Source organism: Pygoscelis adeliae, unplaced genomic scaffold (genome assembly GCF_000699105.1).
Source record: "Pygoscelis adeliae isolate BGI_AS28 unplaced genomic scaffold, ASM69910v1 Scaffold318, whole genome shotgun sequence".
NCBI classification, from domain to species: Eukaryota; Metazoa; Chordata; class Aves; order Sphenisciformes; family Spheniscidae; genus Pygoscelis; species Pygoscelis adeliae.
The window spans coordinates 4,429,928-4,443,831 of NW_008825430.1; the positions used below are offsets into that span (position 1 = coordinate 4,429,928).

General features: G+C 42.0%; 1 protein-coding gene across 1 annotated transcript; it reads right to left on the bottom strand.

The window, feature by feature from the left end:
* Positions 1 to 1,275: 1,275 nt before the first annotated feature.
* LYSMD2 (LysM, putative peptidoglycan-binding, domain containing 2) lies at positions 1,276 to 9,372 on the bottom strand. Its single transcript, XM_009330960.1, has 2 exons — positions 9,035 to 9,372; positions 1,276 to 2,060 (listed from the first exon to the last, which is right to left on the bottom strand). Exons 1-2 carry the CDS (start codon positions 9,370 to 9,372, stop codon positions 2,009 to 2,011), a joined length of 390 nt encoding a protein of 129 aa, XP_009329235.1. The 3' UTR covers positions 1,276 to 2,008.
* Between the last annotated feature and the right edge of the window lie 4,532 nt (positions 9,373 to 13,904).

Below are 13,904 nucleotides of genomic sequence, written 5' to 3' on the forward strand. Positions count from 1 at the left end.
GCTGCTGGCCCGAGCTGTGGGGCTGGGCTGAAATCTGCGCGCGTCTGAGGGGAAGGGCGTGCGGGGTGGGTCTCTGCCCAACCACGCCTCCAGGCTGGCACAGCCGCTTCTTCCCTTGCACTTCTGTACGGCTTTCTCAGTCAGGAAAAGTAGATGTAAACGATGTCACCCGTCTTCCGTGGCTTGCCCTGAAGGTCCTCCAGCCCACAGGCACGGCAGCGCTCTTGGGAAGGATGGAGTGAAATGTGCTCTGCTCTGCCAGCAGCTTGGTCAGCGTCGTGCGGCTGCCAGGAGGTGTGCCCACTGTGCAAGGAAAGCTGTGCTGCCCGCCTGCTCAGCAAAGCACCCTGGTCCTGCGTGTGCTGGATAGGTGAGGGCATTACAATAGCAGGTCTTCGGTAGAAAAGGATTAAATTCTTCTGTAGTATTATAAAATATAACTGGGCTTGAAGCTAGGGTCACCTTTGGCAACGTAGTTTATTCTGGCTCTGGTAACGTCCTACTGAAATTAACTATCCTGTAAGGAATAGATACAAATCCCAATTTAAGAAAGATGCAAGACCTAAAACCAACTCACCAGCCTCTTCAAGAAAAATCAACGCTTCCTTCTGGTCACTCTAAGCTTTCCCCGTGACTGTTAATTTGTGTGCCACCGCAGACCTCCTCCTCTTGAGGACCAGAGCTAGAGATGATCTGAATGAGCCTGCCTGGTGTGAGTTCCTGCAAGCTCTAGGGAAATACCGATTCCCGTCTAGCTTTGAATTTTTATTTCTAGTTTTCGTAAACTAGTGTAACTTTCTATATTGCCTCCATCTTAACAAATCGCACAAAGTTTTTGCTTTGCGGGAGCAATAAACTCTATAAATGAGCTGATACATAGGAAAAAGCATCTTATTGAACACTTGAGGAAAAAATGTAGGATGCTTAACAAGAATTTGCTAATACATGAACTTCAGGGCAAAGAGGGAAGGCAGGCTGCACTCGGCCTCCCTGAGCTTCAGGTGGGCTCCACGTGCAGACTTGAGTACTGCCATCTCTTCTCAGAACAGCCAAGGCTTACCAGTGCGGCTCTTACCAATCCTAATACTGTTTCCTTGACCGCACAACTAGATCAAATAGTTCTTACAGGTCTCACTGAGGAGAGTGAGCTAGATGGTAAAGGTAAAGGACATTATTTGCCCTGAAATTAGCATTTAATAGCTCATGTAACTCGACAAAGCATTCTTCGCAAAAACCAGACTAGAACCGAGCTGACTTCATTATGAACAGACACATCGGTATTTTTGTATTTATTAAATTAAAACCACATAAAATATAACTGCACACAATAACACACATCTGATATTCCAATGTCGTATCTCACAAAGAAAAATCTCTTGCTGTAACTCTTCGCTTTTATTAGCAGAAATCCAATTTGCAAACAGTTGTTTAACCATAAAGGCTTTAACTAACCCAAACAAGTCAAATTCCCCTTTCTAGGAATACATGATAACCACGCACAGACACACGCACAGACAGAGCCCAGGGGCAAGTTCTGCAGCCCTGAAGTAGACAAAACTTCCACAGCAAACTCGCCTGTGTTTGCAGAATAAGTACATTTCTATTATTTTCACAGTTTGTCATTTACAAGCAAACTTATGTAATATTTTTAAATACTTAAAACAAATTTCACTTTAACAAGTATTTACAAAATCTTTACTAAAGATCAACGTCCTGCATAAAGGTGACCTCAAGGATATATTGTTGCTACCATGCTACAGTTTGCACAGAAGGGGTATTAAAGGCCATTGCTAGTTTTGGAAGGCTTAAACCCTTTGTTGATATAGCGTAAGGACATTAGCCTATGGAAGGCAGAAGAGGTCATAATTTCAGTGCAATTACCCATTCACAACTTGTTTTAAGTACATCGAGACGATGAGTCCAAAAGACTTGGTTTTTTGAATTATTGACCATTTAGTTCTTTAAGAACCGATTTCACGGAAAGTGTTCAGGCCATCACATCTGTCTTCTACTGGTGATACGAAGAAGCTGCATAGGGACCTTCCTCATTCTCCTCCTCCCTAAAAAGAAAATGATCATAATCATCAGATCAGGCACACGCCATGTCTCAACAGCAAAACTGCAATGCAAATGCTGATAAAGTTTTCCTAACGGATCAAAATAGCTAAGACTGGCATTGCCCAACAGGAATACTGCCTGCAGTACGCTACTGTTCATTATACACCTCTGGAGTTCTCGTTATGTGGTTTCAAGAACAGAACGCTGGGTAAGTTCAACAACATCAGAACGTATTGCGAGTTTAATGAACTCCTCCTGACACTGCAGTGCCAAATCAATAAGAAATACTGCAAAGGACAAACAAGTGGAAGGCATGCTGGAGTTCCAGCACCGTTGCTTTCAACTCCTTCTTTTAAAAACGCAAGCTTAGTTATAGGTTTGTTTCAGCCTTTTGAAAGGCAGGGGGTGCGGATGGACCAAATGAGGCAAGAACAGGAGCAGTCCATCGTAGCTGTAGCTGGATCTGTGTCTTGACGCTGCAAGGACATTCCTTGAGTGGGCTCCTTGGGGTGTACTTTGGGTGCATCAATCACTATTGAGACTGATCACTTGGATTTTCTTAGGAGAAAATGGTTGCCCACAAGTGCTGTTGTTATTGCAATGACTGGATAAACCAAAGTAGTGTTGCTATTAAAAAATCCTCCGGAAAAATCAGCCTGCCTACTCTTTGCTTGACAATATCGCCTTTAGAAAAAAAGGGGTTATGTAAACCTATTGCAGAGCAGCATCCAGTACTAATTCAAGCATGCTAAGTTCTCCGAAGATCATTGTTTTCTACTACTGCAGCTTCAAAATTATGTTCCTGAGAGCCTATTCTTAAAGCTGCTTCCAATTTTAGTGTTTTGGTGAGAACAGAGACTTAACAGTCGCTACACTATGAGCTTCAAAGCATTGCCAGTTATTTTTAATACTGTATGTGCCTCCATACAAAGGTACAGTTATTCCAATAGTCTAATAGTGGTATAAGGTAAAAACTATGCATTTCAATACCATTCCAAACCCCAATCATGCAGACTTTTCCCTACTAACTTCTAAACATGATTATTTATCTACAATTTAAATTTCATGTAACCCCCCCCAGAACAGAATCAGAGGAAAGAACCCTACAAACTAACCAAGCAGCTGAGTAACTTGCACTCATTTTCCCAGCCCTTCCCTGTTCTTGGGTAGTCCAGCAAAATTATCTCCTTAAGCCAAAGACGTGATATTGCTTTTGACTTGAAACAATCTTGTCAAAAAAATGAAACCTCAAAAAAACAGGTTTTGGATGAAACTGGTAGTTATTGCAGGGACGTGTGGTTACAGTAGTACTGAAAACAGCTTTTAGCCTTTCTTACAAGTACTACATCTATCCACATTAGTGATGCTACAGACCCAGTGCCAAGCACGATTCTTAAGATACGGATGATCTGTGCATATTTAAGTAGTGTCCTTCCTTATGTCATCAATCCTGCATCGCAAAACTGCCACGGAATACTGTAATTTGCAGATGCTGTTCCTAATACCTGGCATGCCAGTAAAGTAAGGGAGCAAACAATTCATGTTTAGTTGAATAAGCACTAAAGCACTTTTGATCTATAAATTGTCTCAAGACAATACATTTTAAAACTTTTTTCAGAATTGAAACCTATCAACATACCAAGCTTGTCAGATTGGACTGCAGGACTGCAAAATTCAACCGTAACTACTTGGCTGAAGCGAAGTATTTCAAAAAGTGCCTTCTGAAGCTCTGATACACGCCCTTCTGGGGCAACGGGCTTCTAGCCACGTATGCCCAGAACACAGCTGCAAATAGCAATCTCCTGCTAGTTTGTGAGGATGGAGGAGAACTTCTCTGTTTTCAGAGCTTAGACTGTCCAGTAGGGGAGAAGCTTACTTTCTATGCTGTGCTCTGAAAACTACTTTGTACTTCTTACTTTTGTTATGTTTCCCCTTTTAGGAGAATAAAACGTGGCAGAGTTACAGCAAAAAGACCTTCCTTCTAATCAGAGGCTGTCAGAATTGGCCTTTCACTCTTGAAAGCCTTAATATAGGAACGACATCCATCACGACATGGCAACAGCCAACCACTGGACTGAAATTAGCTGCGGTTGATTACGGTGGATAGTAGGGGTGAATATGGAGTACGGAAGAGTTGAAACAGTGATGTTGTATCAGCAGGTCTTCGGACATCAAAGTAACAGAACAGCCAGTCTAAGCTGCTCGTCTCCACTTCCCTTGCGAAATACGCATTTGGGCTACGGGCTCTTACTTGGCAGTTGTCAGCAGAGCGCAGAAGACTGGCACCTGAGTCACAGCCAGCTTTGAGGGGTTTCTGTTTGTGGCAGGGACGTAAGAGCCACGTAGTAGGTCATTACGCTTGAACCTAAGCAAAGCAGCGACCGGCTGTAACGTGCAAAACAAATTTCTGACCACGGCTCAGGCATGCTGTAGCTGGCAGTGAGGGCTGGCAAGAAGAGCTTCTGAACCTTCTGTCCCAGGCTGCAGTACTAGGCTACGTGATGAGGTCTACAACACATTACTCCAAACCAAGGTAATGGCCAGGAAATGTTACTAATGTAGATCTTCAGAAGTGTACGTAGCAACTACAAGTCTGTTCTGATGGCTTAAAAACAAGCCAAGCTTTATACGAAACAAAATTACACAGTAGTAGCTCCGGCCTGTGGCCCACAAGCAACAACATGGCAGTGTATGTTTAATGACCAAACAATTTTCTTCACTTTCAAGATGCTTAAAATAGCAAAGTGGTAAGTCAGTGCAACATTCTCCTTCCAGCAAAGGGAAAGGAACAGCACAGCGTTACAATGCTTCGCCGTGCTGTCTCTTCCCGTTTGCTGTCGCCACTTTGCCCAGCAGGTTACAGGAGCTGAAAGACATCTACCGCCAGCTATCGTATGCACCAGGCCACAATAAAAAATGCTAATAACCACTTCTGTAAGACCAAGCGCACCTGAGTGGGAACAAGTGAACGCAAATCCGATGCTTGGATGCTTCTAGAATCCACAATTAAACAAGGCAGCAGTCTGAGTTAATAGCTTTTGGAAGTCTGAAAACAGGATTCTCCACGGGCAGCCTGCTTTATTGAGGTATCTGTTTTCTTAGCTGACAGCCAATGATGGTGAACAATTATTGGGCAAATTAACTCAATTAGTTACCAGTTTCAAATGCTTCAACACCCTACTCTGTCCTAGGTTCAGGTCGAGGTAACTGAGCAGATGACAATATATGGCTTAGTGGTGGACTTGGCAGTGTTAGGTTTACGGTTGGTAAACAGATGATCTTAAAGGCCTTTTCCAACCTAAATGATTCTATGATTCTGTGGTTCTGTTCCAGTGCTGCACACCAGTTAATTATATTGGCTCGTATAAGCACCAATGATTAGCGTGGCTCTATTCAATTACACGGTTTTCAAAGTGAGTCACTGAAAGGCAAATGCAGAAAGATGTGACCTGTCCCAGAAGCACAGCGTATGGCCCCACTGTTCTAGCCTACCTTCCCACAGTACCTCCCTAAAATATTAAGGGCTCTATAAAGACCTTGCATCAGACCTCTGGTGTTCAACTATCTGATACAAAAAGCATCACTAAACTTAATTCCCGTTCTGGCATCCTGAAACGTGCATAACAGCATTCTGGGCAAGATGAAGCACTACTGTATTTTCTCAAACTATTACAAGTCGCTTTTCTTCCGTGTGTGGATAAAAGTAATACTGGGTATTCTTCCCTAATATGCAAATATGTGAGTTAGCGACATACGCTACAACCAACCATACTAATACTTTCGCATTTCTTTTGGCCTATTATAAAAATATTGCTCAAAAGAAAAACAGGTCTTATTGCCTTAAGCTGCTCACCTAGAGCTGCATCCTGGGTAAATATGCCTGACTGGGGGACTCATTAACCAATGATTTCTTGCTCAGTGAAACTCTCTAGTAAAAGTAGTATTACGTGCAGATCTAGCCGTACGCTTACATAAACTCTAATAGTGAAAGGCAGCCGGCACAAACTGAGTGGATCACGTTCTATAATCTTTAATGCTCATCTACTTGCATGGCTATTAAAGTTTAATATCTAGTCTAAATCCGCACCTATGTGCTCCTCAAGTTTTCTACCTAACAACAAGAGGCTTTAGCTGAGAAGAAGCTGGCTTTAGAGATTAATATACTTTATTCCTTTGAGAGCACTTAAACGGGTGACTTCAAGAGCTATGATTAAACATTGTAATTCACCTTAAGCTGTCTTTGCAGCACAAGGCAGTTTCTGACTATGAAACTGCCTGTACAGTTTGATCAGAATCAGTGCATGTATATGTGTGCATTCTGGGCAACTTTAAGGGAGACCAAAGTAAAGAGCAACTTAAGAGATGTCGTGATTCTCTCCATCTGTCAAGTCAGGCTCACGGGTATGGTGAGAAGTTATGACTCTTCAAGTTCTGGAACTGATAGGCTGCTTCTGCTTGCAGTTTTCTTAGTTCCAGTGTCCCTTTTGGTGGTAGTAGATCTAACTCTAGGCGCTCCTTTCTTACTCTCCAACAGGCACTTAAGTAAACTGCAGTGCTGGTGCATGTCACGCTCTAAACAGGCCTTGACAAGGCAATCTGAATACAGAAGGCCAGAGTAGCTGGAAACAGCGCTCTTAATTTCATAAAGAGCTTTCACTCTAAAATTGAAAATTTGCATATTCACGAGGCTGGTTTACTATCACGATGGCTGTCCAGTTTCCAGGGCCTCCTGCTCCAAGCAAGGGACAAGAAAGGTATAGGCAGGAGGGAGAACAGGTGCCTCCTGGGGAGCCGCTGGAGCCGAGTAAGGAATGTTGCCACCTTCCAGTGCGGGCCCAGAAATACCATTGATGGTACGTAGCTGAGAAGTATCTCCAGGGCTTTTGGCAACGGTCGCCCTCTACTCCTGCTCTCTGCAAGGAGTAAACATTCACTTTGGTCCTTTGGCACTTCCTCTCAGGCTGTAAAGGGGCGAAAACAGTTGGAGAAGATAAGGCAAGGATGGCTTTCGTGAGCCATGGCTGAGAGCCAGAGGTGGTGGGGTGGAAGGTGACATTATGAAGACTTTATCAGACATACAGGGAGCTTTTCTCTTCAGAAGCTTTGGATAACATCCTGCTCGGCAGATAGCCTGCAGCTCTGTACTTCATGCTTTCTGTAGCATCGTGACCAATAAAAATCTGCGCTCCACGCATAATTAACAAAACTACCCTCTAAATCCGAACAGGAGGTGGGAAAGTTACTCATCCTCCTGTATCCATTATTCCTTGGGAGGAAATTTAGTACCAGGCCCTCATTTCCCAAGTTGTAACTTAAGCAATATAGGAAATGGATATTAGTAGTAGCAGTGTACTATTCGTGCAGTGTCACTCTCACTGTACTGGCTCTGCTCACAGTGCAGCAAGGTCTAAGTGAATTTCCTTCTGTAAATTAGCATGTTATTTTGTTGAAAGGATGTTAAAATAATCGTCTTCCTCTTGCAGGGACTGTGGTTTCCTGTCACCCAGCTTAACTGCTGGGTCAACACCTACTCTAATCTGTCTTAGATACATATGTCTAATGATCTGAGAGTCAGCAGCAGCACATTTTGATAGATGCTACGTGGTTTCAAATATAACAATGCAAGTGAATGAGTTTGAAGAGAGAAGGATCTGAGTTCCAACAGCTGTTTTTCCTCTTTCATGTAATCAATTCAAAAGAAAATAATGGACAAGTGTGTTAACAAGATGTGAAAGCGTTCCGGCCTTCCCTGAGACTGTAACTCTAAACCAGTGTCCTTCTGGCAACGGAGAGTTGTATGTGGAGTGCAATAGGTAATGAATTACCTTAACCTGTCTTATGGGCTATTTCTCCAAATGAGGCTTGTCCAATTGCTAAATGCAATATACTGCTCCCCCTCAAATTTTTGTCTATTGAACAAAGATTTTAAGTTGCTGAAACAATCCCTTAACTTACTGAAGAAATGATGGGACTCATGCTCAATAGATTTGGATTTTTTGACATGGAAAGTATATTGCTTGCACCCAAAATCAGGGTATGTGAAGTGAGGCAGGATGATGGAAGAAGTTTTGCGTTAAACAAATTCGCCAAAGCAAAGTACGTATCTGGAGGCATAACCTCTCTCCAGCTCTCTGGTAAGAGAAGCGACACCAGTCCCCTGCAGCCATACCTTTTATTGTCATGAGAAAGGCCACCTCGGCATCCCCCACTGAGGCAGTTTCTGCAGAGAATAAACAGGCCAGACAACCAGCCCAAGAGACTGCTTGTGAGCAAGCTGAGGAAGCTTGTCCCAAGGACATGGGAAAACAAATGCTACTGAAGTCCATTCTTGCTCTAAGTCTTTCTGTACTCTCCATGGGATGCCTACATACGTGAGGGGATAATCACTGTGCAGAGGTCAAAAGGCACTGCTTTTTCTGGGAGTAAAGTGTGTGGGAGCTCCTGGCTGTAGAAGAAATCTGAAGAAAATACAGAAGTCTACGTAGGTGGATCCACAACGGGAGGGACTGCATAGGGAAAGGCGATTAGATAGCTTAACTGAAACTGCAACATGGAGAATATTTACACAATTATGAGGCAATTTGGGATAGAAGAAAAATGCAGTCATGCCTTGCTGTATACAGTCAGCTTCCTCATAGGCCTTGGCTTAGTACTCTACTGAAAACTATGGGTTTGCTTAAATAGTTGCCCACTTACATAGCAAGACATCCTGGAGAATACTGGCCTTCTAGCTTTCATGGAATATTACTGCTATTCTACAAACAATGTATTGTGAGGCACCCTTTATAACTGCCGTATCAAGGCATCTGCTAATGGTGTGCTCTGAATGTATCTGGTGCATGATAATAGCATAGATTTACTGTTGACAAATTAAAACTACAGCTGCTGTCTGAGATACCCCACAAAGAGGGTTAGGCTTAGACTAAAAAGCCTTCAGGATGAGATTAAGACGCTTAATACTAAAAACGGCATTTACCTGACATTGTCATCTTTTAGTTTCCTGGCTGCTTGTTTGGATAACTTAATCTGCAAGTCCAATCTCTGTAGGAAATCTCTGGCAGATAGTTCTTCTGGTGCAGTGGGCTGATTGTCAGGCTCTTGAGGACTGGGAGAAGAACTGCTTTCTTCCTGAACTGTCACTAGTCCTTCATCACAAGAAGGGGAGCTGTCAACAGTTTCATTCTCGGGAGACTCCAGTGAATTAAGTCCATTGAACAGTAATGGTTTCTCTGATATAACAGGAATATTCAGGGTTTTCCTCAGAAATATACAGTCATTAGTGAACAGTTTATTTGCCCTCTTTATTTGTTCCATCTGAAAAAGATAAGAAAAATGTAAGTTATTAGGTTTTGGCAAAGTATAAAACACTAACTTTCTTAAGTAGTACAGTAATCTTTAGTTACAATAAATCTATACCTCCTTTGCAGCGGCAATGACTTCAGGTAAGGATTTTTTTGCATTCAAACTGATTTCAGAGTGTATGTTCTGTCTTAGCCTTGTTAACTCAACACCCGAGCTTCTTCCTTTTATGTAGACTTGACTCCAAAATATTGGTCTTTCTAAAGTCTTGCACTACCTAAAGAGGCTTTTCTTGAACAGTATTCCAATCTCTCTACAGGCTCACATGAACAACTTCCCAAAGAATAAAAATCCTATTGCAAAAGTGCTGCTAATTTGGATTTATATTAGAGTAAGGCTCAGAACTGCTAGCAGCTGCTGTAGGTGAACTCTCTGGTAAAAAAGCATGCGTAATACAAAGAAAGGGTGATAAAGTTACCTTGAGCATTCTAGGACATGCTAGTTATGAACAGTGAGCACCAAAAGTCTTTGAAGAGCAGTATATGCCTCATACATAGTATTTCCCCCCCCAGCTGATGTAACAAATTCAGACTTCAGATGAAGTCCTGATTTTCAGTGAGATGTCAGGCAGTGAAAAGAATGGGGGGCTCTTAAACACTCTGTTATGCAGCTGCATAGACTAGTGGCTGCATTTGTCCAGTAAACTGAACTTACAGCTTGATCAACAGCAACCTCATGTATGTAATAATGCAGGGTAACAGCTACCACATAACTGCTAAATACTTTTTATGCGACTTTTACCCAAAGTACTTCTTACAACCTACTCATCAGTACAGATGATCTCATGACAGAAGCAAGAAGACTACTCCATCTTTCTCAGCGTACTAATGCATAAAGCCCCACTTGTTCTATACTTAACCTGAGAAGCTATCATAAATTCCATTGCTTTACAGGTGAATAAAAGCTCCCAGTAAATGTTTATACTATCTCCCTACTAAGAATGTTGTTTAAGTTCTTATTCATCAGAATTTCCCTTCCAAGTCAGTAACAGTTAAACTATCTTCCTATCTCTCAGTTGCAAGCTTTAAAAAGGCACAGAAATCAGAATCCACGATTATGCGACTTTAAGCTTTAGTTATAACTTGAACTCATGATTTCATTAGGAAAAGTCCTAAGTGAAAGAAAGAAAAATGACCATTCTGGTCCCCTGGTGACTGCAATAAGCAGCAATCCCTAATCACTACAGTACTGCAATGATAAATGCACTCTAAATAAAACCTGCCTGAAAACAAGTATAAAGAGAACTGAAAACACCTCTTGCCTGCATTGAAAGTGTTATTGATTTCTATTAAACTAAATGGAGCTAAACTGAGTAAGAATAAAGACTGTAAGTCTTGTAATAATAGGAGTCTTACTGCTAGTAAAATCGCCCAGAAAAAGCTAGGCACTCTAAGCACTAGCCACTCACTACTTCAAAGTCTGAAGTATCTTCAGTTCAGCACTCAGATGATGAAAAAATTGCGCTACCATCTTATGCTTGCCAGTCTTAAACTCTTTAAAAACTTTGCTCTGACACTACTTGGAGTCCTTCCCAATTGCAAAAGAAAAGACCATTGTTAACCGATAATAACTGGGTTAACACGCCTGTGCATTTCTCACACTGAACATACTAGCAAGGGAAGCTGTCTAAAACCAAGGGAAAACCACAGAGATGTTAGTCTTTCTTCTCTGTGCAGATGTGAGACTGTGGCCACTTGCAGAAGTGGAACAAACTCCTGCACGCAATGTAGACCTGTACTGTGCGGTGAGAGTATCTGCTGCAATGCCATTATAGATCTGGTGTCATGTGTGGATGCATTTGCTTGGGTCCTGGAAGCCTGATGAAATCTTTCTCCGTAAAAATAAACAGGAGGTTCCCTCTAGAAAGGCTAGGTGTCTGGGAGAGTGAGAGTAGTGAAAATGGTGCAGTAAAGCTCAGCAGTAAGTTATTTCTATCCATTAAATATACAAAAATGGTATTCTCTACTTAAAGACAACCCCAATCTGTTGCTGCAGATGGCTAGGTGATGGAATGATTAGATTTAATAATCACTTTCAAAAGCTGAATAACTAATATCCAGTGTCAGATAGTAAGCTACTACTTCAAGCAAGAGAAGCTCATTACTCTTCCAGTTCCTGAAGCCTGGAAACTATTTTTAGTTAGCCTTACACAGTATGCGGTGTATCTCTAAGTTCTCTCCCAAGCTGAGTACCATCTGAAGGGCATAAAGGAAGCTTCACTTGACTTAGTAATGAGACCTATAACGGCCATCAGATGCTAGTTTAAATGTCAATTGTAAAAATGTCTAAAAGTTGTCTTGTCTTGATGGGTATCAAAAAAAACGTTTAAAATGCTAGCTGGAGCTTTTCTCTAAAAATACAACACAAAAGCTGAAAACTGAGATCTCTACTACAGGGGAGTTGGAAGGTGATGCTTCAATACCTGATAAATAATGCACCGTACTGCTGTTCTCTCTCCTACTTCACTGTAACTCTACCTCTGGTTATTTCTTCCTAAAATACCATTTAAATACCATCTTGTGGCATTTGGAAGACTGCACACCTCTGCACTGAGTAACAACGATATGGGAAATACTTGGTTCTAAAAAGAACATCCCTCAGCCTTGAGCAGGTTACTTGATACGTGTAATATATACTGCTCCTACAACTCAATATGACTCCATACGTTCATAGGCGTATGGAGAACAGGATTTAACACTAGTTTTCTTAGTGCTAGGAAAACTGAACTAATTTCTGTTAGCTACGGAAATATAGTAGTGAAAGCACGTGCTAAAGCCTTTGCTGTTAATACTTTAACTGAAGCTGCACTAATGCATAAACTGGTGCTGAACTAACCCATCACAACTGCTTCTACTGACAACGAAACAAACCATCCTCTTCCTTCTCCCCTCAAAAGGGATACCTTTGTATGATGGAACACAGCACTCCAGCTGAACCATAAATACGATACTAAAGATTAATTGCCGGTGTTAGTTTACCCAATGGTGTTCAAAGGAAGATCTAATGAACACAAGCCATGCAAGATTAATAGACGGTATCTGGGGGAGAGGGGCGAAGGGCAGAGGATGAGGCCAAACAAAGCACACGGATATCTCTCTCCCTCCCCTCCGCCCAACATTTTCATCCATCTTAAACTGCCTATGCTATGTCATGCCAAGGCAGGCACCGGACAGGATGCCTCTTGCTGCAAAGTACCTCCCGGTGAGGAAAACCACAAGGAGAAACTTCTGAAAACCGGTAATACTGGAGGCAATGGCAGCCATAGATAATTCTGGTGTTCCCATTACAGCAACTCTCACTGCCGGCCAAGGACACAGGATGCAGGAAGCAAACGTAATGACTCTTTAGAGAAAGTCAGTCCTTGTCATTGCGTGAACACATAAGATTCTTCATTTTGCTAAAAGCAAACATGTTTGCATACATTCCTACCCTGGGCTGAAACCCATTAAAGCAGAAACACAATGGCTGATTTCAGCTCACTTGTCATTGCTCTCAGGGACATTTCATGTCAGTTTAACCTTTCCCAATCGCAGTCCATAATGATGCAGCTCTGGTTTCTTAAGCAGGATACTAGGAACATTAAATCAAATAACAAATGAGATGTTTAAAAAAACCAGCATTTATATTTTAAATGCATCATTAGCACAGCAAAAGCTTATTAAACTCATGCTATGAACAAAGTTTATGGTTCATAAGCTAAACCTATTTTTTCAGACTGTACAGGTCTGATCCACAACTTCACTTTAGCTGAAAGGAAGTTGTAAAGTGCATAGAAATGCCTTTTTTCTAGAAAACTACTATTTTAGTAATCTGTTTATATTTTTTTACTTATTGCAGTGAGCAAATACACTTCTGAATGAAGAACAACATAGCTAAATCGCTTTGGCCAGAGACTTTATCCATTATGGAAAGCGCTGTCAAAAATAAAAAAATAAAAAAAAAAAATCAAACAAACCCAGTGAGCAGCTAGGTCACTTTGCTTTGCCCCCGCAGTGAGCAAAACTTTGTTTTAAGGGTGGCCAACGTAAATCCAAAATGCCATTAGTCCTGTTGTCAACAAGATTTGGTAAAAAGTGGCTTAATCTTTCTTAAGGGAAGAGAAACAGACTTTTAACCCTTTTCATAACAAGGGCTGAATGCTGTTGAAGTTGCTGGAAGGCTTTAGCAGCTCTTTCAGAACCAGAGAAGGAAAGGAAACCCATTCCAGTCGGAACCTATCGATTTGGGACTGCGTTGTACCTCTTCCAGAAAGAGCCCAACTGGAAGGTGCTCTTTGCAGCTGATGTGAAAGCGACACTGACTGTGTGCTAATACCGCGCTGTTAGCTATGCTCATCAGCTGCTTGGCCCCAAGCAATGCTGCATGTTGGGACTACTGAAGCTGCACATAGATACGTCAGTTGGTAGCTCAGGGGGCCCCAAATAAGCTGGAACCAAGGCCGGGTAGGTGAGCTCTGCCCTCTGGGGAACGGCAGTGTGTTCGGGCCT

Excerpts from the sequence above, each read along its gene's own strand:
- LYSMD2 (XM_009330960.1), bottom strand. The coding sequence starts at position 9,372 with ATGGAACAAATAAAGAGGGCAAATAAACTGTTCACTAATGACTGTATA. Across the intron at positions 2,061-9,034 it reads CTAAAAGATGACAATGTCAG|GGAGGAGGAGAATGAGGAAG; the intron begins GTAAATGCCGTT and ends TTTTCTTTTTAG.